A 24,480-nucleotide genomic window follows, 5' to 3' on the forward strand; every position below is an offset into this window, starting at 1 on the left:
CAACCTTTCCATTCAAACTGGCTCGACGCGCAACTAACGCTGCTGACAATGTTGCTTTCATGACATTAGGCTGCGATAAAAGCCTAAAACATGGATACAGAGCATCAATATTAAAACAACCGCACCAAGTGGAAAATGAGAACTTTATTACAACACATAGACACTATATATATATCCAGTCACTTTCAAAGCATGTAACATATAGTTAGACCTGAAAACTGGCTGCAGTGGATATGGAACCAGACACTAGTATTGTAATTGTCAAAACACACCACATGCTCATTAACAGCCATTACCTCTGGACACTTCACAACATACAGAGTAGATCTGAGCATGCCAGACTCCTGAAAGACAGTTACTTTGCATAATAATGTACTGTACAAACCCCTATTGCATATTGACGTACTGTACAAAAACAAACTGCTCTTGGAAAACATTAACCACATGGAGGAGGTTTACTATGCTGCAGTGTGAATGGTAAAATGACACTGGTGTAGAACTGAAGGTGCATGATGCCACACTTACTTTGACACAAACTAGAGATTCTCACCTGTTCGGGTCCCAAACATGTAAAAACAAGTGAAAAGCACCTCCTGCTCATTTGTGCTAAGGCAACCATGACACTTTAATGTAAAAATAAGGCAAACAAGTCAGCAAGAACAATGAGTGAGCTGCCATATTAACATAAATTAGAATCACCGTTTCATCATTCACTACATACTGTGAATTGGGCACTTCCTGTATTCAATATTCATACCATGAGGTGTTTCCCATGAGGATTAAACAAGTTAAAGATGCAAGCCACACAAGAAAGACCGGAAGACGTATTCAAATTGTGACAGTGCCTTGTGGGCACTTAAAATGAACAAGGTGCAATACAAAATAACACAATGGGCAAAGCACACCATAATCCACCTCCCACCGAGGTACAGGTATTAATCCTGGTTCTTCCAACATGTCGACACCAAATATGGCCACCAACCTATGTGTCTACCTCCACCATTACTAAATGTACTTTTATAAAGGCCCAAGGTTTGAGGGGATAAAATGGAGGCGCTTGGAATAAAACAATGACCATCCACTAAAGGGCCAGTTCGCTGAAATCGCACACATCTATGCATATGTAATGATACCACTATGATAATTAAGAGGCTAGTTCATACTTTTCTCACAATTGCGGGTGAACTGACAGTTTAAGTCACTAGGAACTCACCTGTCTCACAAACTATGCATAAGACTTGCCAATTAGCTTAGTGACGACTGTGATGATGACAATACATGATTGGCCAGAAATCAACTGGCTACAACTTAAAATGAAATACCCGCACAATAAGCTCAGACCATTGCTTGTTGGTTTCTTTCCATTATTTTGCACCGTTACCACTACAGTACCAGGGGCTTCCAATGCAGCTGAACAACATAAGATGGAAACAATAGCAGCACACTTCATCTAAGAGGAAATATCCGCAACAACTGCTCTGGGTTATTAACCCAAATCAAGGAAAAATTATGGCATGTTTCAGCATCCAACAGGTCAAAAAAATCTAAAATATTTAATTCATTTCATAAAAATCTGGACTGGAAGATCGTGTGCATCATTTTTTGGGTGAACTGATGTTACTTCAGATTGTACTGATCCATCTTGTTCAAAATACATATTCTTGGATATACTGTACATACTTATAAGTATGAAAATAGATTGTTTCGATTAAACAAATCTAAAGTTTTAATTTTAAATTTCCGAACAGTAAAATTTAAAGCGGGGACAAGAAGAAGAGCAAGAGGGAAAGGTTAAAACATCAACACATTTACAATCTCAAATGTCTCACGTATTTACAAAAACGAAGACTTTGTATAAAAGTATACATCTAGGAATAGGCCTGTGGCACACCTAGTACATACGCAAAGTTGACATGATGTAGACTCCTGAAGTCTCAGGGCAAAAACACTTTTGATTAGACAAGATTCAGCACACACACAAGGCAGCCTTGTGGTGCTGGGACAGGATACTACGTTCCTCTGAGGAGCTTCTCTCTCTTTTCTGAGTGAGGGATTGTTCAGGCTGCTCCCTTGGTGCTTTGCTATGTGGCGTCTTCGGTGGCAAGCTCTTACTGGGGGACCGGCGGAGCCGACGGCGAGGACCTTCAAGTATGGGTGGCGAGTGCAGAGAACGACGAGACCTTTTTAACGGAGGAGCCGAAGTACCACAGTCCATTTGGGCTGCTGAGTCTTGCTTTTCGAAAACTTTCTCTGAACTATCTGAGGGGGGCAACACAGCCCGCATGGAGTCAACATCAGGTAAGAGCTGTGCGGTGGCACAGAAAGCTGCTTCATACAGCCCAAACGTCTGCTCCAGGGTGGTGGAACTTTCTCTGAATGGGGAGGTGGCGTTTACTGCATCTCTCTGCTGAAATAAAGAAAATTAAAAATACAATTTAACTTTAACTTAATATCACTGTTGCATTATTACATTTAATTACTAAAAAACATTGTTATTTTATTAATGTAAGGCAATTGAAAGTCCATCGAAGAAAGAAAAACTATGTAATGCAAATTTCCTTCCGACAACATTAAAAATGAGACACACAAAATGAAAGCTGTTACAAATGACCCATGGACTTAACTCAGGGAAATAAACAATAGTGTAAAACAACATTGGATTAAGATATGTTTAAACTGACCTACATTTTAATTAAAGTTGTGCTGCATGCATAAGTGAAATGTAGATGTTTTGGTAGTAAATATAGACATATGACTTTTAACTGAAGAATGCTAAATGTGGGTAACTGATAAGGTAGGGCCAGTTGCAAAGTTCTCATTACCTAGTTAATGTATTAAAATGAGTAGGCATTTTCTTATTAAGTCAAGTAACTTGACAAGATTTAGTATTTTAATGTAATTGTAGTATTGGCATTATAACTCGGTTTGACCAGGTTTGGTAAAGTGTCTCTGGTAAAAACTAGTAATGTCATTCCTTCCTTTTGTTTTTAATAAACAAAGCAGCTGTTCCACCATCTCCCTCTAGTAGCACCCATTACACCATCTTGCCTTCAGCTTTTCAAAGATAAAGTGAGAGGAAAGAGCAGAGTACTTGAGATGATAACACTCTGCAAATAACAAAGACTTTCAGTATTGAATGCTTCTGGTGAATGCATTTTCAAAAGAGTTAAAATAAAAAAAGTCTTCAAGTATATTATGGCACGACAATGCCACTGCTACTGAACCTAATTAAGCAAGCATTTCCACGTAGAATGGATTGTAACCACCTGAAAGAGGATTTTGCTATTTTCATATCAAAACAATTCATTTGTGTTCACCAGGTATAACGAATTTAGCCATTAAACTAATAAGTTATTTAATTCATTGCTCATGTTGCTGACACGTCTGATACTTTTCTGTTGCTGAGCAGTCACCTCACTACCACTCCAGGCATGTCCATCCCTCATGTTCTTCTCCATATATCTCATCTTCTTCATAAAACATGCCATCCTCATGCTCCGCCTGTTGGCCCCGAAAACAAAGAATGATTTGATGAACCAGTGGTCCACTGATGGAAACCGTTGATGTGACCGCTGGTGTCAATGAAGAATCATATTTCAACGGTGAAAGTATCAAAATGACAATAAAAAATGGAATATATAAAGGACAGTACAGTGAACAGCAAGCAAACAAACAAACACACAAAAACATTCTGTATATTTTTCCATTGTCATTGGAATGGTCCATCAATGACGAACTCTGCATTTAGAAAATATCTGTGTTTTTGCTGAATTGTTTATATGGTTCACCCTAATGACAACGTTAAAGATGGAGGCTGCAACAAAGCTCTGGCACTGACCTTCGGGACCTCACATGTGTTATAGGGAGTTCCTGGATATGGAACATGGTCAATTCCAGTTGCCATATCAACCACAATCTCATCTCGATGCATAGGGATTGGCGGTCCGCCGCGCTCCTGGAGGGCCAGGACGATAACTGTTGTGTTGTCTGCACGGAGCATACGTTCTTTCCAAACCAGTAGTGCTGTGCATCCAAGCCGTCGGGCGCAAGACATTCCTTTTGGCCCCTGAAGAAACAATTGGGAAGGGGAAATATAAATATGAAAAATCAAGGAAGAAAGAAATAAATACACAGTGAGCACATTCTCGCTGGTCAAAATTGGAACCATTTAAAAATGTAAAACCAAGTTCAACATTCAATCCATTATGTGTAACAATGAGTTAATACTAGCCATTACATACCACCATTTTGTCATGGGTATAACACATGTTAACAGCATTCTTGGGTGGCATCATATTCCATAGGCCATCACTGCCAAGGATGATGTAACGATGCCGTTTGGGGTCGAGGGTCATCACTGTTGTATCAGGCTCTGGAGAAACTACAAACTCCCCACTGTAGAAATCATAGCTCCAGAGATCACCTGTATATGAAGAAATACATCACTTTTGGAGAAACAATTCCACAAAAGATACCAATTTCCCAAACACTGTGTAATTCTTATTCACGAAACTCCAGAAAGCATAAAAGGAGTCATTACCAAGGGATCGGGCCACAGCTAGAAAGGGGATCTGGTCAATGACTGTGCTCCTCCTCACAGGGCCATTATGGGTCAGTCTGGGCCTCTTCCACACAACACGGTTCACCCCAGATTTCTTCATTACACTACAGTTTCAAGAACAAAATAATTCAATGTGAAAGCCTGAATAATTGGTCTGGATAATTGGTCTATTGACAGATATACTAGCTATTGGCGACTCAATGGGGGGCCATTCTAGGCTAATGAAGCTTGCGTAACGGTAGTTGCGTGGGCCACAGCTCAAGGTGACAGTGTGTGTTTGCAGGGGCTTGAACAAATTGGTCGTGATCTTTTGCCAGCATTAAGGGCTCATTAAGCTTCACCAAAATAATCCCCAATTTGTAATTTTTATGTGGGCAAGGGGCCCGAGCATCTGTGAACAGCATGCACGCTGGTTGTTGTACTGACAATGGATAACAATGACATTCAAACTTAAAGAATGGCTCCAAGGAAGAAGTCAGTTATAGAGTCCTATCTAACTCACCTGCCACCTAGTCGTTCAATCCTTTCTTTTTCTTTAGGAAGTTCAGGTTTATGGTCTTGTGTTACTTCGAGTGCCTGGAGTGTGATGTCAGAGTCATTTTCTTTCACCCCGACCACTACCGCTGAGTCCCCTACATGGGCAACATACATGTGAACTCCGCGGATGACAATCACGCTGGCTGTGGTGCCTGATGTACTGGGCAGGCCAGTAATAGTCTTTGGCCACTCCGCTGTAAGGCAGGGAAAAAAAAAAAAAAAAAGAGAGTGAAAAGAATGCAAAACGAATACATCACACATGGTAAGAATTTACAGAGGGATGGGTGGGGGGGCTGTAGCTGATAATACTATAAATAATAAATATATCTGGTGAAGCTGGTCCTATGAGGGTAGATTTAAAGGTTAAAAAAAAAAAACTTTCAGAAAGCACAGTATAACCAGTAAACGCATAAGAGGATCATGAATATCAGCAATAAAAGTGTTAGTCTTGTTTAGCCAGGTCACAGCGACTTTCCTCCTGTTTATGTGTGCTTGCAGACACGCAAACAAACAAAACTCTCAGTTCAGTTTGACATTGAATTAGAGAGAAAACCTGCTCAACTGTATATTTGCAGCAGTCATAGGTGATGGTTTGGATTGATTTCCTTAATGATTGTACCCTGAACTTTAGTGGTGTTTGTTGAAGCTTCCTCCAGCATCAGCAGGGGTTTACAGTAAGCCAAGTTATGATAATGTAGTTAATTTGATGAACTACATATCCACTTACTATCACAAAGCAGCATTACATAAAGGTTGTTTTTGTTATACACTGATCTCGTCGCTGCTTGATAAAGCTGCTAAACACTCACCTAGGTTTACTTGAATAAATTGGGCTTATTTTTTTGAGAAAGTCTGTTTCACAAAGTAGAATTGTATGGATTTGACATTATTAAATCTGCCTCTGCAGAATAGCTTCATCTTAGTCAGATTCAGTTATTAAGAGTATAACTGTGTCTAACAGTCTACCAAACACAATGAAACTGCTTTCTCAACTAAATTTAACCCACCAGTGCTGCTAACAGTTCTCTGAGTGTGAGTGGTTGTTGGTCTCTGTCTGTCTCTGTGTGTTGGCCCTGTGATGAACTGGTGACCTGTCCAGGCTGGGATTGGCTCTAGCACCCCCCGTGACCCGGAAAGGGATAAGCAGTGGAAGATGAATAAATGAATGAATATGTCTCTCTCTCCTAGTGACTTGATGTAATCTGAGCATCATCTGGTTTTTCAAAGTGATGATCTTATGATATTCTTACAGCAAGTTTTTGTTTCCCACAATCATTTAATTTCACTAAAATATTATTTTACAAGAAAAACCAGGAGCCCTGCAACAGATGGTGTGGACCTTACTAAGTCTACATGAAGGATTTAGGGCTGCAATGTTTTTCATCTGCCATTTATTTTTCCTGTAAGTCATTTATTAATAATAATCATAACCCTATCCTCGGATGTCTTGTTTTGTCTCATCAACATCTCAAAACTAAACTAAACTAAAAATTCCCTCAGCAAAGCATTTTTGGCATTTTTCCGATAAGGGTATGACTGAAATGATTATTAGGTTACCAGATGCATAACATTCATTTCAATTCAACAAATTGATTACTGGACTGTGACAAGTTTTCCAAAATGCTTTAAACAACCTTTCAGCCAAGCATCCTAAATAAACTGTACTTACTTGTGCAAGAAAGGTTAAACCAAAATATACTGGTTTGATGTAGCTCATCATGTTTACTGTTTTATGGGGGGCGTCAACTGCTGGTTAAGACCCTGTTGGATGTTCATTTTGACTGTACATATAGTCCCTGGTACTTTTGTATATGCATGCGTTGCAGGACATTTCATACAATATACCAGAACCAGTGTTGTGAAAAATGAATGGCCACAAGCACAACACTGCAGTCAAAGGCATAACCTGCGTTGCAGGGGCTAAACTCAGCACCGGCACATTAAAACGGCTCAGCAGCTTTAACGACTGATTGATTGACAGGCCACCGGATCCACTCGCATCTACTTAAGTGATGATGTTCATCACTGATGCCACCTCCGATCACTGCGTCGCAGGAGTCCACATGGAGACCCGCTGTCCTCATTTGCACCACAGTCGAGTGCGATGCTGCCTCATGTGACACAGCCTGGCCGACCCTGATAGCCGCTGTCGTGAGAAACAGCGGTGACTATGAACCCAAACACAACACGTGGGTTTAACTCACGCAGCTCTTTCCACATCGCATGGTGACAGGCGATGAAGCCTTTCCTTAGGGCAGCGCACACTTCGCCGTGATCCTTGGACCAAAACCCGCGCTGCCTCTTCAGCAGATCCCACAGATGCTCCTGTGCGAAGTGCGCAGCTTCCCGGCCCCCGTGGCCGTCAAAAACGGCGAAGAACGCCACCGACTTGCGTGTGTTGACCACACGCTCCCCCGCCGCGTCGGCTGATGCCGGTGCACCGTATCCGCCGCTGTCCTCATTCGATAGACTCTCCACCCACATTGCAGAAGCGGGACCAGATCCGGCAGCGACATCACGCTCGTGTTGCCCGTTTTCAGTCTGTCTGCTGGCTTCGCTCTCCGTTTTTTCCTGTCCTCCATGTCTCTGCGACTTTGGATAATCTTCGACTGGCGACGCCGTCGGCTCGTACTCGATTCTTATCTCGACAACATCCTCCATGTATTTCCTCCCTCCCTGCTCGGAGAATGCACTCATACGAAATATTATGGACTCCTCCATGATTGGAAACCCCTAACAATAATTATCTAAGCGATTAAACGGCACATGTAGGCGTAAACTGTATCGTGCGACCTAAATTTTGAAACGATTTTGCCGCGATTGTGTAGCCGAAGGCTTCCTTCCTTTTTGTTTATCTTCTCCGAAACGTCCCACTGTACGTGATGACGTCACCCCCCCACCTATCAATGTAGCAACCACGTATGGCACGCCAGGCTCCTGTGCTGCCTTTACAGACACTCGGAAATATTGGAATTATTCCATTCAACGACCTCATCACCGAGACATTGGCACAGACGCATAAATGCAGTTTTCATTGCAGGCCACGAAATACTGCATTGTGGTTCCTTCCGTGTCCAAAGTGAATCTGCCATGCTCAACCGGTCTATGATTAATGACGATTATTTATTTTGGTATTATTTTGACTGTTAGAAAATATGCTTTAAAATGTCGATCCTTAAAAATACGAAGACAGGTACACGTCACAGATGTTACACAAAATTCCCTCCATGGCAGAACAACAACAAACGTAAGTAAATAATATTTTTTTTTTTTGTATCTTTTGTTTGAAAAAAATTTTTGTTTGTAACACATCGAAAATCCTAAATGTATTCACATATTCACGGGCATTACCGGACTTTTCAAATATTGTGAGAAAAATTACGGCTAAACGAAGCTAACGCAAAAGTCAAACCTCTTCACCTCAAAATAATGCCTGTTAGGAAATCTGTACAAATATTTACTTCAAATAACTATCAAATCAGTCATTTAACGCGTGTGAAGTTTATTGCAATGCCATTTTGTGTGGGGAAAAAAAAAAGAATTGAAAATTTGAAAAGTCTCCACATTTTTACCGACATTTTTAGTTGAGACACTTAAGTCTTTGAGCTCGACGAGCAGCTGGATCATTTTGGATTAAAGCCTTCTTCATCAGAGACCTGTTGTGTTGCTTTCAATTGTTTCAGACTTGAACTTCTAATACGAAGTGAGCGTGTAAATTTTTCACATCGTTATGAATTACATTTTCTTTCGCTGCTGATTTAAACCTTTTTTTTGGCAGGATAAAGTTTTGCCCACTATAGAATAGCTTGCTTATTTATTTATTTATTTATTTAGGTGATTGTGTAACAAAGACCGCTAAAAACTGGAACTTTCTGCTGCACATTTTGATGTATTTGTATCTCATTACTGAGTATTGCTTCACTGACAGTGAAGTGACACTGCCAGTTGGGGGCAGTGTTCATCTAATCAAATAAACTGATATTTAATGTTTTCCTCCCAGGTTTCACAAAACTTCAACATAGGTCTGCAGTGTTTTCTTTAGTTTGTTTTTTTTTTTTTGTCTGTAAAATTTTCACAAATGACATGATGGGATTGCACAAATATTTATTTTATCCCTGAAAGATCATCCAGTAAGCATCTCACATGTGATAAAAATTGTATCATTGTAATGTACGGAGTTCACATAGATTACAATACTATGCAAAATGATTCATAACTTAATAGAGGAATTCGACCTACGGTACAGGTTGTTTATATACGTATTGTTTATGCTTATGTCAGCATGCAACAATGCATTATGAGGCCAAACGTGTGCATGGAAATATGATGCTTGTGTGTTTTTTTTAGGGTGGGGATCTTTGGAGATGTCACTGTTGTGCAATCTTAAATGTAATATTTGTTCAGTGCGAGTGCATATTTTCAAATCAGTATTACTACAAAGAATTAATTTGTTTTAATAAATAACCTTCATGCAAAATAAAATGCATGAAAAATATTTGAATCATTCTACCAACAGCCAAACCAAATCCTGAATGGATTCCACTCAGCACCTTCTCACCTAAGTCTCCTTTTCTGGTTTTTCTCTTTAGGAATTCAGTTTTGCTCTCTGGTAAAATCTACATTTCTTGATCTAGTGTGTGTGTGTGTGTGTGAGAGAGCGAGAAAGAGAGAGGGAAGCAGGGCATATTTATTCAAGTTGAGGAATTTCCTACATTATGCTTTCTTTGAGTGTCTCCATCCCTTCATCCTTTAATATGCAAAAGCTCTGACCTTTACTTAACTCTTTAACTCTTAAAACCCCATGGTTTTAACACAAGCCACCATTACAGATGAAGAAGCAAAGTGATTTCCATGTAAATGGTGTCAGAATGTCATTTTCAAGTGAAGCTGCTGAGAAAATGAATTTCTGAAGGAGGAAATGATTACCAAGGGGCGATGACATCTGAATTGCATTCTCACATTAAGCTCTTGCATTGTCGTCCATTCATAAAAATAGCTTTGTTTGGCCCCTGAAGTGTCACTCAGCCCGGCTGGAGAGCAGAACAGATAAGACACTCTAATAATACCTTACACTAGGAATGGTTACTCTGGCAAATCACAATTAAATGATGGAGCGACTTCACTGAAGGAATTTGTTGGTTCATCAGTGTACAGTGACAGTGTAATGATTAATCTGTGAGGGTACAAGGTGTCCAGGATAAATAGACTACGTGGACCTCAAGGCTGGCCATTATTCTATGTGACAGACTCACCACAGACTCAGGTAAAGACATGGGCACTAACAAAACAAGCAATAATGAAGCATTAAAAAGAGACGGTAGCACTATGGGGCAATAGCTTGACCTCAAAACCAAACCTCTTTTTTTTTTTTTTTTTTTCCCCTTACAGCAAGAAGGCACATCAGGAAAACGCCTGTTGCCAACACCACACAGGTTAGTTCAGTGTTTCACTGCTGCTATTCCTAGTCTTAGTAAATTTGAAATTGTACAGATTGTATTAACTGTTTCATATATTTTACACATGTAAATAAATGTAGTTCCCAAAATGGAAAAGGATAATGTCACTGAATGCCGTTTAATGTAAATGTTGCCCTAGTGTTCATGTACCATGGTGTTTTGTTATTGCAGTAAGTACCACAACACGTTATTTAAGGTGGGAATATAATGTCGCTTCTAACCTGGTTGATAGACTTTAGAGATAGTTATATCTTTTTGGTGGCTGTACCATGTTTTTGTGTATGGGATTCAAAACTGCAAGTGACTTGGTCATTCTTGCCAGTTAGGCAACATTCTTGCCAGAAACTACCATGCCTCCTCTCGAGATTATTATCTGTCCAATGTCACAGTCACAAGTCGGCTCCCGTCAGCATGATAGATGACCATGATATTGACTCGAGGTTAATTCAAAACCGCGCTACTGAGTTAGATGGAGGATCTCGATAAGAACCCTGCTGATAAGACTGCAGTTGAAAAGAAAATTGTTTTGGGTCACATGCCCTGAAGTGTTGTCGCAGGAGACGACACATTTGCTCATCATTCCTTAAGAGAGGAATTATAGGCAATAATAAAGCTAAAGAGCCATGTGTTCAGCTTTTTGAGTTTATACACACACTTTATCATTCTGATATGTGTGTGGGCCTGCCATATATTGAACACGTCTTATGTTGAGGCTTTTACGAAGCCCCTGTGTTGTTGTCACTTCGGAACAAATGAATAATTCTGGGGGGATTTTTAGTCTGAACATAGATGGATCTTTCCACAAACTAAATAGAATGTGAATTAAACAACAAGCTTTGCGTATTATTGTGCGGTAATGAAACTAAATGTGCACAGTTTTGATGTATTGAATGCTAAATGAACAAAGAACCTGTGTATTTACCGAATTTACTCTCCTATAGATGGTAGATCGAATTAAATAAATAGCTGCTGAGCAATGTTGTGGATCAGTTCTTTTTTTGTTACACACTTCATTGCACGGAAGAGGGTGCTTTCATCAGTCATTGCTGACACTGTTTTTCAACTAAAAATCTATGATTGTGAAAAGAGGTGTTCATTGTATTTGAGCAGGCGTGAACTAATCATGAATATTTCAGAGAGGAGTCTGGGAGACAGTAGAAATGGACACAGTTCCACAGATATGCAAATCAGGTAAACTGAAAACTCCTACATTCCTTCTGGTGTAAATGTGTTTCTCTTTGCTATCTCTGTGATGAATTGGGTGTTTTCTTGCACTTCCACTGCATGCACCTGAATAGGAATAGGGAGGAGGCAAAAATAAACGGGCAAAAATCGCTTCAGTTTCGCTCCGTGGAAGACTGAGACAGGCTGGTTTTGCTGCAGGTACATGTACACCCAGTGGGATACCTTTCTGCACATTCTGTACCACAACACAGGGATGTTTGCCTATATTGCAACAACATTGTGTTGTGGGTTAAGCTGTGATGTTTCACCTGGAAAAGCATCAAATATGTACTCAATGTAAAATACATTTTGTACTGTGTCAGGCAATGCAATACAGTTTTGATCCACTGTTACGCAGACACATACATATTCAAGTACATCCACCTGTCAATTATCACACTGCTTTAGCAGGACACTTGACGAAAACATCTAGGTTGAGCTTCACCAAAAAGACCATAATGTGTCCAATGACTAAAAAAACGACAGACTCGTTTTCTAATGTCCTTCAGTGTGTGGGAGTTGTCAGGCTTAATCTGTGAGAGTAAATTGTCTGAGTACAGCCTTAGGACCCTGAGGATATTGGACCTAGGTTGCTGCAGAGGTAGGTTTGTGATTTGTATGCACCCCATCTGATAGAGTCTCCTGGATCACAGATGGATTATTTAGGCTTTTCCTTCGGCATAGGCTCCTTCTTCTGATTTTTTTTTTTTCTCTTCAGTTTGATTTTTTTTTTTTACTGGTCTTTTCTTTTTGTCTCTGATCTTATTGTCGGGTGCTTGGATGCCTAAAAAAACACTGGCAGAGATTTGGTTTTACAAGAAAAAATGGAACAATAACACTGGACGAGCAACCTGGAGAGGTAAGTTGTAAAATTGTGCTCTTTCATATTAGTGAGGTTTGAGTAATTTCACTTCCACTTATGCAGCTGTTTTTGCTGCATGTGCCTTCAGAAAGAACTGAATCCTTCCCCAGCCTATTGATTCACACAGTCAGATGCTGTCCACGTGCTGTAGTGCTGAAAGTTATTTATACTAACACAAATTGTCATTAATGTCATTTGCATTCTACAGGAAGAATTGCATCTTCTGCATGAATATGTCTGCCATGACTGGTGTGACTTGAGACATGAAAGTTATGTCTACTTTGTAAAATGAAAATTTTGTGGTTTTCGACAATGAAAAAAGAAATAACTTCATTTTACTGTCTTCTTAAAAAAAAAAAAGGTCAATGAATCATACTTCTATTTCAGAGAATTTATAGAAATTACATATAGAGACATAAATATCCTGAATTGATATGATAGTGAATGTATTGCTATAATGTTATAAAAAGGAAAAGGAAAATACCTCATATTTTGCATTACTACGAAAACTTCCATCTGACTGAATATATTTTAGAATTATTTGTGATTCTGAAAATGTATCAGTGGGTTTGAATTGGCTAAAGGGTTGAAGAGGTGGATGTGCGCACAAAATTGGTAGAATACGAAACAATTACAAGAATTCAAACAAATTCAAACTTGTACTTTACGGAATCACTCATAAAGGTTTCTTTTTTTTGTCAGCGCTCAGTTAGAAGCAATGATTTCCAGACTGTGCTATGGGTGAATGAACTCGTCAAGCTGAGTTGGGTCGATGAATTTGCTTCCCATCAATTCCCTTAATCTATAAATGCCTTGAACGAACCCAGAGGTGTTGATCAAAGAATCCTTTTCACACCCAAATTCGCATTCACATCAAATATTTATAGGGCTATTTATACAGCACAGCAAGCACATTGCGTGTTTGCAGATAGAAAAAGCCAAATGCACAATGTTTTATTGTCAAAGTTTTGATGCTGGCCTACGAGGGTAACTCATCCTGTGGGGCCAAAGGTCTCTGCTCCTTTTGGCGTGCTCATGGGATCATCTGTAGACTCCACAGGCTGGTCCATCTCCTCTGCCATGCATACACAGCGGATGATGACTTGTCACTATGAACTCTGACAGGGCTCCAGACATCGCCTCTCATACTTTAATATCCTTTATCTTGCTCCAATAGCTCCTGTAATGTATTGCAGTGTCAGTAAGAAAGCCTGTATTATTTGTCTCCCCATCCATCTCCCCAAAAGACACCGCCATATGTCAGCCGTAACTTGCAGGTGTTAATAAGGAACTTCAGTCTTACATGGGGAAACAGTGAGCCTTGTCTAATGTCAAAGTATGTGTCTTTAATCCAAGAGCAGCGATTTATGCAGGAGCGTTTTCTGTGCATCAAATATCTGCCTATGTCAGTCTCAATAACACAAGCTAAAGAGCCTCCACACACCTCCCACTGAGGCCTTGATTTAGACTTGAGTGTGCAAAAATCAGTCAGTGAATCATACTTCCTGATTGAATCCCCCTTATTTCAGTTGGCTTCCAATGGGGTTGTATTTCAACACCCATCATTTGTACTGATCAACCATTATAATTGCAACAATAACTTTGCATTGTACATATAAATGTGTCCCCATTTAGGTATGTTTGGAAATACAATATTACATTGACAGTGTTGTACTATAACATGAACTATGCACATAAAGCATTTACAAATCCACAGACGCATGTTAGGAAATGCAGTGTCTAAGTCCCATTTTCCTGCTCATGCCGCAGGTGGATTGAAATATGCCCGTTTTTTATTGTAATTTGGCTCCAGAGTAAATACGGCCATAATTACCCTTGGCATCTTTTGACATAGTACACTTATTATTAAGTATTTCATTTTATGTGGTTGTCTGTGAGTGTAGGAGATTGCACTCAGGAGGGAGGAAAAATGAGATGGAGAGATGGGGAAAGCCATTTCTGTTCATGCTTCAGTGCTTTCTAGAGTACGTGATCTGTCTGCTGTGATATAGGCAGAGTTCCTTTTCTGTCTTATTGACAATATGTTAGATGGTATGCTGTGATTATTCCCCAGTAGACAGTAGAAGGAAGTGAAAATCAGCGGTCCTGCGTCCTTTGATTTGCAGACTCTCGTGTTAGCTCTGAGTCCGTGCAGCATGAAGCAGACTTTACAAGTGTTGGGTGTCAATGCATGCTTGCGTGCACGTGTGCACAGTTTTGAAGACAGTAAAACTATATCTATATGGCACAATTTGAAGCACACAGGGTGCAGGTTATTTTCATCCATACAATAGATTTAATATAATGCAATGTTTAATATAAATTATAAATAATAATAATAATAAATGTTAATGCTGCAAGGCCTATGTTGGCTGCACATACTGCAAAGTTTTAGATCAGATTTTTTTTTGTCTTTGCCAAAGCATTTCTATCCTTCTTCTTTTTTTCTTTTTTTTTTTAATTTAATTTAATTTTTTTTTATTTTAGGTTTTAGATTCAAAATAGAAAGGAACTAGTCTCCACTGGAGTTATTAACATGTTGCATTTACACTCAGGATATTTTTCCCGCTGGCATTTTCAAATTACATCTTAGATTTATTATCTTTTGTTTTCCCGGTTTGTCTATTTTCTGCCAATCTCCTGTATTCTACACAAGACATCTGAGATTAAACTAAGCAATACAGTGTTATTATTACTACCCATATTTAATTTTCACCACTCCACAAAATGCAATTTTCCAATTCAACGTTAGTAATATAGCCATATGAGTTCCGTAACAGCAGATTTCAAAATGGATGTTATTTATATTGAATATTATGTTACAGCGGTTTTATTACTGTGGAATGTTATTGCTTCTGGTTTAATGGCTTTTGAAACATCAGTATCTTCAGTCTATTGACCGAAGTTATTTTTCCTCACAAAACAGGAGAGTTTTTTTTTTCTTGCAGGGTCATAAAAACAAATACAGAATGCCAAGTTCACAAGATTTCCAAGCGATGAATATAAATCAGATCCAGCATGAAGCAAGTACAATATAACCAAATGGTACTACTTCAAGTACAATACTGATAGTCTGCACAGCTGCGCCAGTGTCTCTGTGAGGCTGTTGTTAGGAACGGCAGTGCTCAGAGCTCAATGGCAATGTGCTCACAATACCAGTACCAGTACCAGTACATGCCATTTAATGTACAATGCTTAAGATACCATGTTTGCAATATTTGCAATCTTACTTACTTGGGGTTAGCACAGCATGTCAACATTTGCTAAATAGGGTTAAGAAAAGTGCATCTGAGGCTGTGATCCTAGAAAAATATTAGACCAGATGATGACGGTGATGGATGAAAAGTTAAGGGATAACCAAATTTGATCACAGTTTTTTCCTGAGGGTGACATGAATGTTTTCACCAAATTTCACGGTCATCAATCAAGTTGTTGAGACGCTCAAAAGAAACTTCCCCCTCTTGATATTGCAAGGTAAAAAGTCAAAGAATTAATCTGAAGGATTCTGAAATGATACTTTTTTTTTTTTTTAAATAATGTAAATGTTGGCTGTGCAGCATTTGGAAAGTGGTTCAATTCTAGCTCTGTAATGATTAAAAACACATTTCCCTCATGAACCTACAACTAATACCAAATAAGGAAAATATAATTTAGGGTTTTTTTTATTTTTTAAAAATTGTTAAAAGGAAAAAAGCTGAAATCCTTTGGAAAATGTCTCTGTCTACACAGGATCTCTGGAGATCAGCCAGAGTGACCATCAGGTTGTATGGCACCTCTATATCTGAAGCCCTTCTCCCCTAATTGCCCACTTTGGCTGAGCAGTCAGCTCTAGGAAGATGGCGGTTGTTCCATTCTTCTTTTAATTAGGAGTTATCTTGGGCGCCTTCGGTACAGCAGATCTTTTTAAGGCACACCTCTGTCTCTGAGCTACAGGGAGGTCCTTCTTCCTCATGGCTTGGTTTTTATTCTGATATGCATAATCACCTGAGTTGGTTTTACCACATGTGGATTCCAATTAAGGTATAACGACATCTTAGAGATGATCAAGAGAAATGGGGGTTATCTTATCTTATCTAAATTTGAAGTGTGAAAGTAGAATTTCTGAGTGCTTGTAAACGTGATGTTTCAGTTTTGGCTTTTGGCGTATTTGCTAACATTTTTTTAAAGCCCCTTTTTGCATTGTTATTAAAGGGTGTTAGTACGGAATGATGAATGCAAAAAAATATTTTTGGCAAAGGCTAAAACATCATAAACCATGAAAAACAGGTCCTAACCCATTCAAACACTCACAATTCTAAATTAAACCGACATTTTACATTTTGATTGTTTGCAGACTAGGATGGTCTTTTGTTTCGTGATGGATAAAATCACTCAACCTCTTTTAAAATGACCAGAAACTTTTAACATGGACACAAATTCCTTCAGTGTTAACTAAAGAAAAAGTACTTGCTTTAATCTTTTACTAAATTTACATTATAAACACGGTCTTGTGGCGTAATCTAAGTCGCCATGGGTCTCTACACTTCTCATTACTGTGTGCACAGTACATTCACTTTTTGCTATAATTTTGGCCTATTTCCTGTGTTGGCTGTTGGTGTGCATTTCTCAGAACAATTAAAGTGGCGCATTGAGTCCGTGTCCACAGGGTGCCAAGTCATCCCAGGAATCTGGCTGTCCATCAGACAGCTAGGATGAGTTGCAAAGCTGTTTGTACCACAGATGGCTGATCAGTAGAACTGACTTCCCATTTCTCTCGCCTGGCACTGTCACCGTATCTCATCACCATTCCCACTTGAGAGCAAGGGTTTTCTGCTGTGTGTGTGTGTGTGTGTCTGTGAGAGAGAGAGAGAGAAGGTGTGTATTTGTTCAGGGGCTTAGATTGGGATGTGAAGCAGGTAAATGTGAGCATGTTTGCATGGTGTTTGACTTGGATTATGCATGAGCACATGAAATTTTGATGGAACATTTGAACACAGCGTGCACATACACGATTTTGCACAAAGCACATAGAGAACATGTTTCAGATGTTCTGTAGAAACTCAGTCCTGTGTTTGAGTACTGCAGGAAAGGCAACAGTGAAGCAAAAGCAATCTGCATTCCCTGGCTATGTGTGGATTGGATCAGACTGAAACAAACAGACTCAGACTTTGGCAGCATGCTGGATGGGTTTCAGAGGAAAGTCCATCTGTCTGCTTTTCCTCTTTATAGTAGAATTTCACACCGGAGCATGGGTGTGCATATTTGCCAGCAGGGTGGACAGAGCTTGTTTTGTGGTCACAACTCCATGGGATGTCTGTGGAATGATACAGTAATTATGAATTATGTGTATGTAACACATACAATTATTCATAAAAAGACTTCATGGATCTTTACCATAACTCCAATGTTCAGAAAAGTGGGAAACTTCTATCTTATTATTTTTTCTTCTCAAAATAATTAAAGCATGAAGCTAAAACTGTGTTTTAGTTTTCGATTAAGTTGTACAACATTTGAATTATTCCTGAGTCACATCAAATGTTGGAATCAGCTCACGCATTTATCCTGATATGCTATTTCACCTGCCTCTCTCTCTCCCAGGTTCCAGGCCTAAGTGAGGCTCTCTCAGCCATTAGGAACCATGAGGCCTATGCAGTCACTCCTCACTTTCCTTCTCATCCACCTGCTCTATGTCAAGCATCTGCAGCAGGGCCATGCCTTGGACATTTCATTAGGTGAGGAACACTTGTGTGAATGAGAGAAAGATGAACATATAAATATATATATATATATATATATTAGCAAAACCTCAGCACCCCTTGTGGCTGGGAAGTAAAAGGCACAACTCTGAATGTATTCTTTTTTTTTTTTTTTCTTTAATTTGAAATGTTCATATCAATCAATAGAAAATTGATATTCATCTTAAATAGTTCTATGATATATTCTAGTTTGTAAATCAAACACGGGGGAGTGACATTACAGTTCTATCTTTTAATATACATTATTTCATAATTTTCTAAATAGGTTTGTGTGTGCAAAATTTTTTCCCCTTTCTTGCTGCACTTGCAATACTTTTACTGGATATAAAAGATCTAATTGTCTTTTGAGTGCTTCATGTGTATTTGAAATAACTATTGATATATTGATAGCATGTTATTATAGCAAAAAATTATTTTGTTCAAATTCCTTTATTTGTCCCGCAATTGAGAAATTCCAAGATTTAGTTGCGTCCTTCAGTAAAAAGCCAGGGAGTAGCTTTTGCAGTATCATGCACTCCTGTCTTTGGTCTGTGGTTACAAAGACATGATGAGGTGCTGGTACCCTCTAGTGGTGCATTTTAACAATATTTCTTGCTGTGCCTCTGCACAGTATTTTAAAGTGACTAAATAGACACACTTCAAAATTATTGGGCAAGTTATTATTTGATTCAAAAAAAAAAAAAAATGTGTTGAATGCTTTGGTTGCTCAGGCTGCTTTAAATAGTGTTCAGTTTCACATATCTGTGTCAGTTTTGTGTTACGTTTAATTCCTGGCTACACAGATGAGATCTTATTCCTCTTGTGACTTGTGCATTCACACCTCTCCCTTCTGTGACATGATTAAATTTAATTACACCTCACTGTGTCGCTGCTCTCAGAAAGTGCTTTCAGAACAATATATATTCATCTATTAGCTAGGGAAATATCGCTTGAATCTATTTAAGAGCAACAATCGCAAACAAACTTCAACCTGATGAATCATCATCCAAATGGAATCAAGGGGGAGGGGGGGGGGGTTCTACAATGCCAAAAGAGAAACATAAAGCTGCTTTGTTGGCATAATGGGTAATTATACACTAAAGAACCACAGAATTTATTCAGGTCATTTGCATAACAAGTCATGTCATTTTGAGTGCACTGTGCAACACTTAAGAAATGCTGTATGCTTTCAGCAAAACATGAAATAAAAGTGTCAGTCAGCAGTACATGGGGGCACTCTTTGTTTTATCACACTGATTACTGTGCGTCACAGCAGATACTAAACACATTCACCGGAAATTTCAGAAAATTATGTTGTTGGGGCAATTACCACATAAGCTTTTGTGTCACACTAGTGCAATTTTCTTGCTTTGTCTCCTGTTGGCAGTAAAATTTTGGCCAGCGAAACCCGAATTCAAGCTTCAAATAGTTAACCCAAGAAATTCTGTAATTTCTTTAATTGCCTAACCCACTATTCTCCCATGGGAACAGATACAGATAAACACTGGGAGAGCTACGAAGCCATCACCAAAACACCTGCATCTGAACCTGGATCCGAGCATGAGAACACCTTTGGATACAAAGGTATGCTTCATTTATTAAATTTGATTGATATTGAAATCTGTTTGATATGAGCCACTAATGTTTAACACAGTACACAATACTTCTGTTGCAAAAGCTGTGGATCTTATATAATCAACAATGCAGTCTTTACCCTCACACCACTTACTTACTGTAAAATGCTGTGTGCAGTCTTGAGTATTTGGACGTTTGTCATGATCAACGAAAGGTTTATTTCATTATTTGTTCAATTTCATAGTTTTGTCTGGGTGTCATAAAAAGGTTTTAAAGCCATTTCTGGAACAGGCCTTTTTTGAGGCAGCAATAGGTAAAGTGCTGCTTCTATTTGGGCTCTTTTCGTATTTGTCTTTTGAAAGATACAATGTAGAATCCAATTCCCAACAGGAGGACTATGTTTTACTTTTGCTGACAAAGACTCTAATGCCACTTAATGCCAGTTCGGCAGCTGTAGACCTCAAGTGCCCCGTCCAAAGCCAACACGCTTTAGTGCCCTCTCTCCCTTGCTTTGATATTTTATGGTGAGGGCTCTGATGCACAGAGACCAAACAAAGCTAAACATTTAAGAGCTTCTCTTTCCCTGAAGCCTCAATGGTTGGAAGACAACAAAATCCAATTTATATGCCAAACAGTCTTTCTGCTTCCTGGAACACATTTGAGTTCACAGAAAGATGAAAATTAGAGGTTAAAATAATGATATATTTTGGCCTTTTATCTTTAATGGCCACTGTAAAGATGTTTTTCTTATTTAGAAGGAATCTAAATTGAAGCTTTTTGGCTTCCTCTTGATGTAGTATACGTGAATGTAATGGGTGCAGGTTTGATTCTTGATCTGTCTCTTTCTTCTCTCAAGATAACAATTCTTTGTTTTTTTCATATGTAAAATCTTTGTGGGCTTGTGGAGGAGGAAAAAAAAAAAGGCTGACAGCAAGATTGTGAGAAGTTGAAGGGATGTCCAAGTCTTAACAGCTAATAAGACCATCCGGGTGCCTGCCAGTTTGCCAATTATGGAGGGATATTGAGAAGAGCAGAGGCATGGGCTATTGCATCAGCTTTTCCCATTGTGCTTTGGACGGTGAATGCGAAGGCAGACTCTCATTTTGCCTCAACACTTTGTGTGACCCTGAGCAACCGCAGTGATGTGCAGTGAGTTGCATTGACAAATGGGCAAAGATATCAACAAGTGGGGGTGCCGGTTGGAGGTGAGGGGGTGGGGGTAGACCCAAAGAACTGATAAATGATAGGCGAGGGGTTGAAAGTGGAGAATCAGCTTGGAAAATAAAAAAAAAAAAAGCTAGAATGGAGCAAATAATGTTGGGAGAGAAGTCGCTAGTGGCAGTGATGTGTTCCCGACACACCTGCCTACCCATTAATACTTCCACACAGTTCATACAATCCACTCCCTTGATTTTTTTTTTTTTATATCATATATTGGCAGATCATTTCAGTGAGGGGGATTTCAAACCTGACTGTATTTTTAATGGACATAACAGTGACAAATAGAGGAGTAGCCGAGGCCATGCTTGTTGCTCTGTGGAGATTCCAAATTATTTATTCCTTCATAAATATTCTGGGGATTTGGCTTTGTGCTTTTTGGAAATATTTTCTACACTGGCTCAAGTCCAATTGGACCTACCTTGGAGTGAAATAAATAAATAAAAATAGGCCTCCGTGTTTGGCATCATCTCCTTCGAACCCTTGCCATTAAGATACGGATGTCTTTGTGTCTGTTTTTCACCATCTGTTCCTGGATGTATTGGTGTTGGAGATGCTTTGGATTGTGACCAATACTGAAATATGCAATATAACATTACATTTAGCACTTATTGACTCTAAGGCCACATGTGTATATAAAGAAAACACTTCCTGGTGAACCCAGATTCTTTTGTTACTTGAGCTTTCGCCATACTCTGATTTTAATCAGCTTATTCATATTAATTATGTGAAATTAGAGCAATTATGCAGTTATTATTACAAGACCAGGACCATATTGTCCTCTACAGCACAATTGTACCACTGCACTCATTCAGTCTCGGCCAAATGGGCTGCCAAACCCATATACTGGGGATAATATCTATTTAGAAGACATGAAAAATGTGAGCAAACAGAGACTCCTGCGGGAAAAATACACACAATAGCAAAGACTTCAGAGTGAATAACTGGAAAAAAAAAAAGCTTGGTTGCAGAAATGCAAAGAGGGCTAAGGGAGCAGAGGGGATGCATGCTGTGGTGACTTTTCTTATAGATATGTAAGCTGGCTGCATTCAGCAGAGCCACCAGCGGTCTACGGTGGCCAATTAAAGGATTTGATGACGGTGACAACTGAGTAAGTAAACTTTGTTCATTTAAATTTCGAACGAATAACGAGCTAAATACATAAGTATCTTTCTCTTTCTATTGCTAATTTGGTTGGACATGTGAAGGATTCAGTTTTATTACATGGCTATTCAGGGGCATCTTTCCAATAGTATGCACAGAAAAAAATGATGCAAACAGAAGTATCGGTAATGCAAAAAAGAAAAACCCACAAAGGATTTTAACCATTAGAAACAGCAGTCGTTAGGCTTTTGCCACCATGGGAGACATCACAATCAGACCAAATTGTTGAGGCTAAATTCAGGCAATACAAAATGAAAAACACAGCCTTAAATTCGACAATGAGCTGTTCATGTTCCCTTCAGACCAGACTGTGCTGCAGCCTTGCAGCCAGGAGAGGGAGTGCTGACCTACTGAGTCAACAGCAGACGTCTGAGGTTTGGTCGGTGATAAAATGGATTCAGCTTTCCCAATTCAACTTCTATTGAATTTAAGCAGGATATCACTGAAGCTATGTGGTTAATACTAAAACATGTTTGAAACCAATTCAGAATCTCAGGCCATTCTTTCTCCAATAAACTTAAAATGCCATCTAATTTCCCAGCGGTGTGTTGGGAGGTCACATGGAGAAAAGCTGATTGATTTTCGTAGTGGAAATGAAAGGCACAGAGCTGCTGCTGCTACTGCCCTGTGAGGATAAAGACATATCTTACTGGCTCATTAAGAATACAGTTTTTAATTTTGAGCTACTCCCTTTTGCTCTCTTAATAGGGCCGCAGTGAAATTGCACCTCCCTGTTTCTTGACAGGAGTTTAGAAATAGTATAAACAATTAATCAAGGTCATGTTATATTCCCTTTCAACAGTAGACACTCTTCAAAACATCAAAGACATTTTGGGTTGGGACTCTCAATTTCGTATATAAAGCTCTCACTTCAACATAATGGGAAATGATGCACACCTTAAAGAGTGTTTAGTTAGTGCAGCTAATGGGTTTCATAGTCTAGTGCAAGCCCCATGCTGCAATTCAGCAAACTGGAAACGGCTTGATTTCCACTTGTGGGTCTGGATACTGTGACACATGGGCTGCAGTATTTCATCTGAAAGACATGAAACCCCAGACATCCAGATTAAGTGTAGTTTTTCGAGAGAGTTGTGTGGTTTTTCTGACATGTATTAGGCTGCTGCAGCCTGGGCGTCTTTCATGAGGCAGGAGCTCAGTGTAAAAAAAAAAAAAAAAAAGGAAAGGAAAGAAAGAAAAAACTAGCGGAGCCTCGTTGTGAATGTATCCTTATGCGGTTAAATGGTGCCTGACTCGCAGGAATCTCCCCTGCACAGCAGAAAAGCCTCTGACTGGAGAGAAAAGGCAGCGCTGAGCGCAGAGACGCACGGCGCCTCATCCAAGAAGTGCCAGTCCAACTAAAGCGGAGCGAAACTGCGCATTGAAGCCTCCAAAGTGAGCAAACTGGATGTTTGCGCCGTTTTGGATCCGCTGTTCCCCTGAAGTGGAACCAGTAGCCCGTCCGATAAAACGATGAAATCCGCCAAGTTATCAGCTTTATTTGGAAGTGAGGAGTCGGCCAGGAGCGGCATGGAGTGGATTACTGGCAACCATGGCTCCTACTGACGTGAACTTTGCCTCAGACAGAAATTGGCTCTCCTCGGAGTATTTGTGAACATTATTGAGTGTTTTGCTGCGGAGTTCAGGAACTCTCCTCCAGCCTGATCCCCATCGTCGGCTCTGCAGCAGAAGTTGCATTTAGATGATTCGAAGTGGATTTACGCCGATTCCAGCCCCTCTTGAATGATGCCTGCCTTTGTGACGGCAATTTACTGTCTACTGGCATTTCTGCAGATTTGTTCAGGTATGAGCAGCTGTAGTTGATGCTTTATTTCCAAAGCATCTTTATTTTTTGTTTGGTTTTGTCGGTGGGGATTTTCCTAATAACTCACTGCATGCGTTTGGGAAGATCAGGCTGGCGAAAGTAGTCGTGGAACAGAGAAGTGAGAGGAGGTGATAGAATTCCTAAGTTTGATCTGTCATGGCACCCTGCTTGTATTTCGCTCGCCTTTCTACTGTGTAGGATCAGTATGTGGCCCCTGACCCATGCTGCTGCTCCCTGCCTTGTAGAAAGTGACCCATCCATGTGTAATTGCTCCAGCCCAGTGAAACAGCCTCTCTAAAGAAGCCCTTTATCACACCAGTGGAAATGAACTGTTGCAGTGAAAGTCT

The 24,480-nt window shown here is 39.6% G+C and overlaps 2 protein-coding genes across 5 annotated transcripts in view; one reads left to right on the forward strand and one right to left on the reverse strand.

The window, feature by feature from the left end:
• Nucleotides 1-2,273: 2,273 nt before the first annotated feature.
• On the reverse strand, nucleotides 2,274-7,959 carry LOC115054785 (protein phosphatase 1D-like). The gene is made up of 7 exons (XM_029520178.1): nucleotides 7,303-7,959; nucleotides 5,064-5,292; nucleotides 4,541-4,665; nucleotides 4,242-4,423; nucleotides 3,839-4,066; nucleotides 3,414-3,501; nucleotides 2,274-2,407 (listed from the first exon to the last, which is right to left on the reverse strand). Exons 1-6 carry the CDS (start codon nucleotides 7,817-7,819, stop codon nucleotides 3,418-3,420), a joined length of 1,365 nt encoding a protein of 454 aa, XP_029376038.1. The 5' UTR covers nucleotides 7,820-7,959; the 3' UTR covers nucleotides 2,274-2,407; nucleotides 3,414-3,417.
• Nucleotides 7,960-23,519: 15,560 nt separating this feature from the next.
• LOC115054117 (roundabout homolog 1-like) overlaps nucleotides 23,520-24,480 on the forward strand; it is a 72,982-nt gene continuing 72,021 nt past the window's right edge. For all 4 annotated transcript variants that reach the window (XM_029519143.1, XM_029519146.1, XM_029519144.1 and 1 more), the window contains exon 1: nucleotides 23,520-24,112. In XM_029519143.1, the coding sequence (XP_029375003.1) occupies nucleotides 24,052-24,112 (61 nt within the window). In that variant the 5' untranslated portion in view covers nucleotides 23,520-24,051. The remainder of the gene's footprint in view (nucleotides 24,113-24,480) is intronic.

Source organism: Echeneis naucrates, chromosome 14 (assembly GCF_900963305.1).
Source record: "Echeneis naucrates chromosome 14, fEcheNa1.1, whole genome shotgun sequence".
Classification (NCBI taxonomy): Eukaryota; Metazoa; Chordata; class Actinopteri; order Carangiformes; family Echeneidae; genus Echeneis; species Echeneis naucrates.

What these genes read in the sequence shown, in the direction of transcription:
- LOC115054785 (XM_029520178.1), bottom strand. Translation starts at nt 7,819, where the DNA reads ATGGAGGAGTCCATAATATTTCGTATGAGTGCATTCTCCGAGCAGGGA. An exon ending in TGCGATGTGGAAAGAGCTGC is followed by an intron (nt 5,293 to 7,302) that starts GTGAGTTAAACC and finishes CCTGCCTTACAG; the next exon opens with CGGAGTGGCCAAAGACTATT. An exon ending in ATACCCATGACAAAATGGTG is followed by an intron (nt 4,067 to 4,241) that starts GTATGTAATGGC and finishes TTGTTTCTTCAG; the next exon opens with GGGCCAAAAGGAATGTCTTG.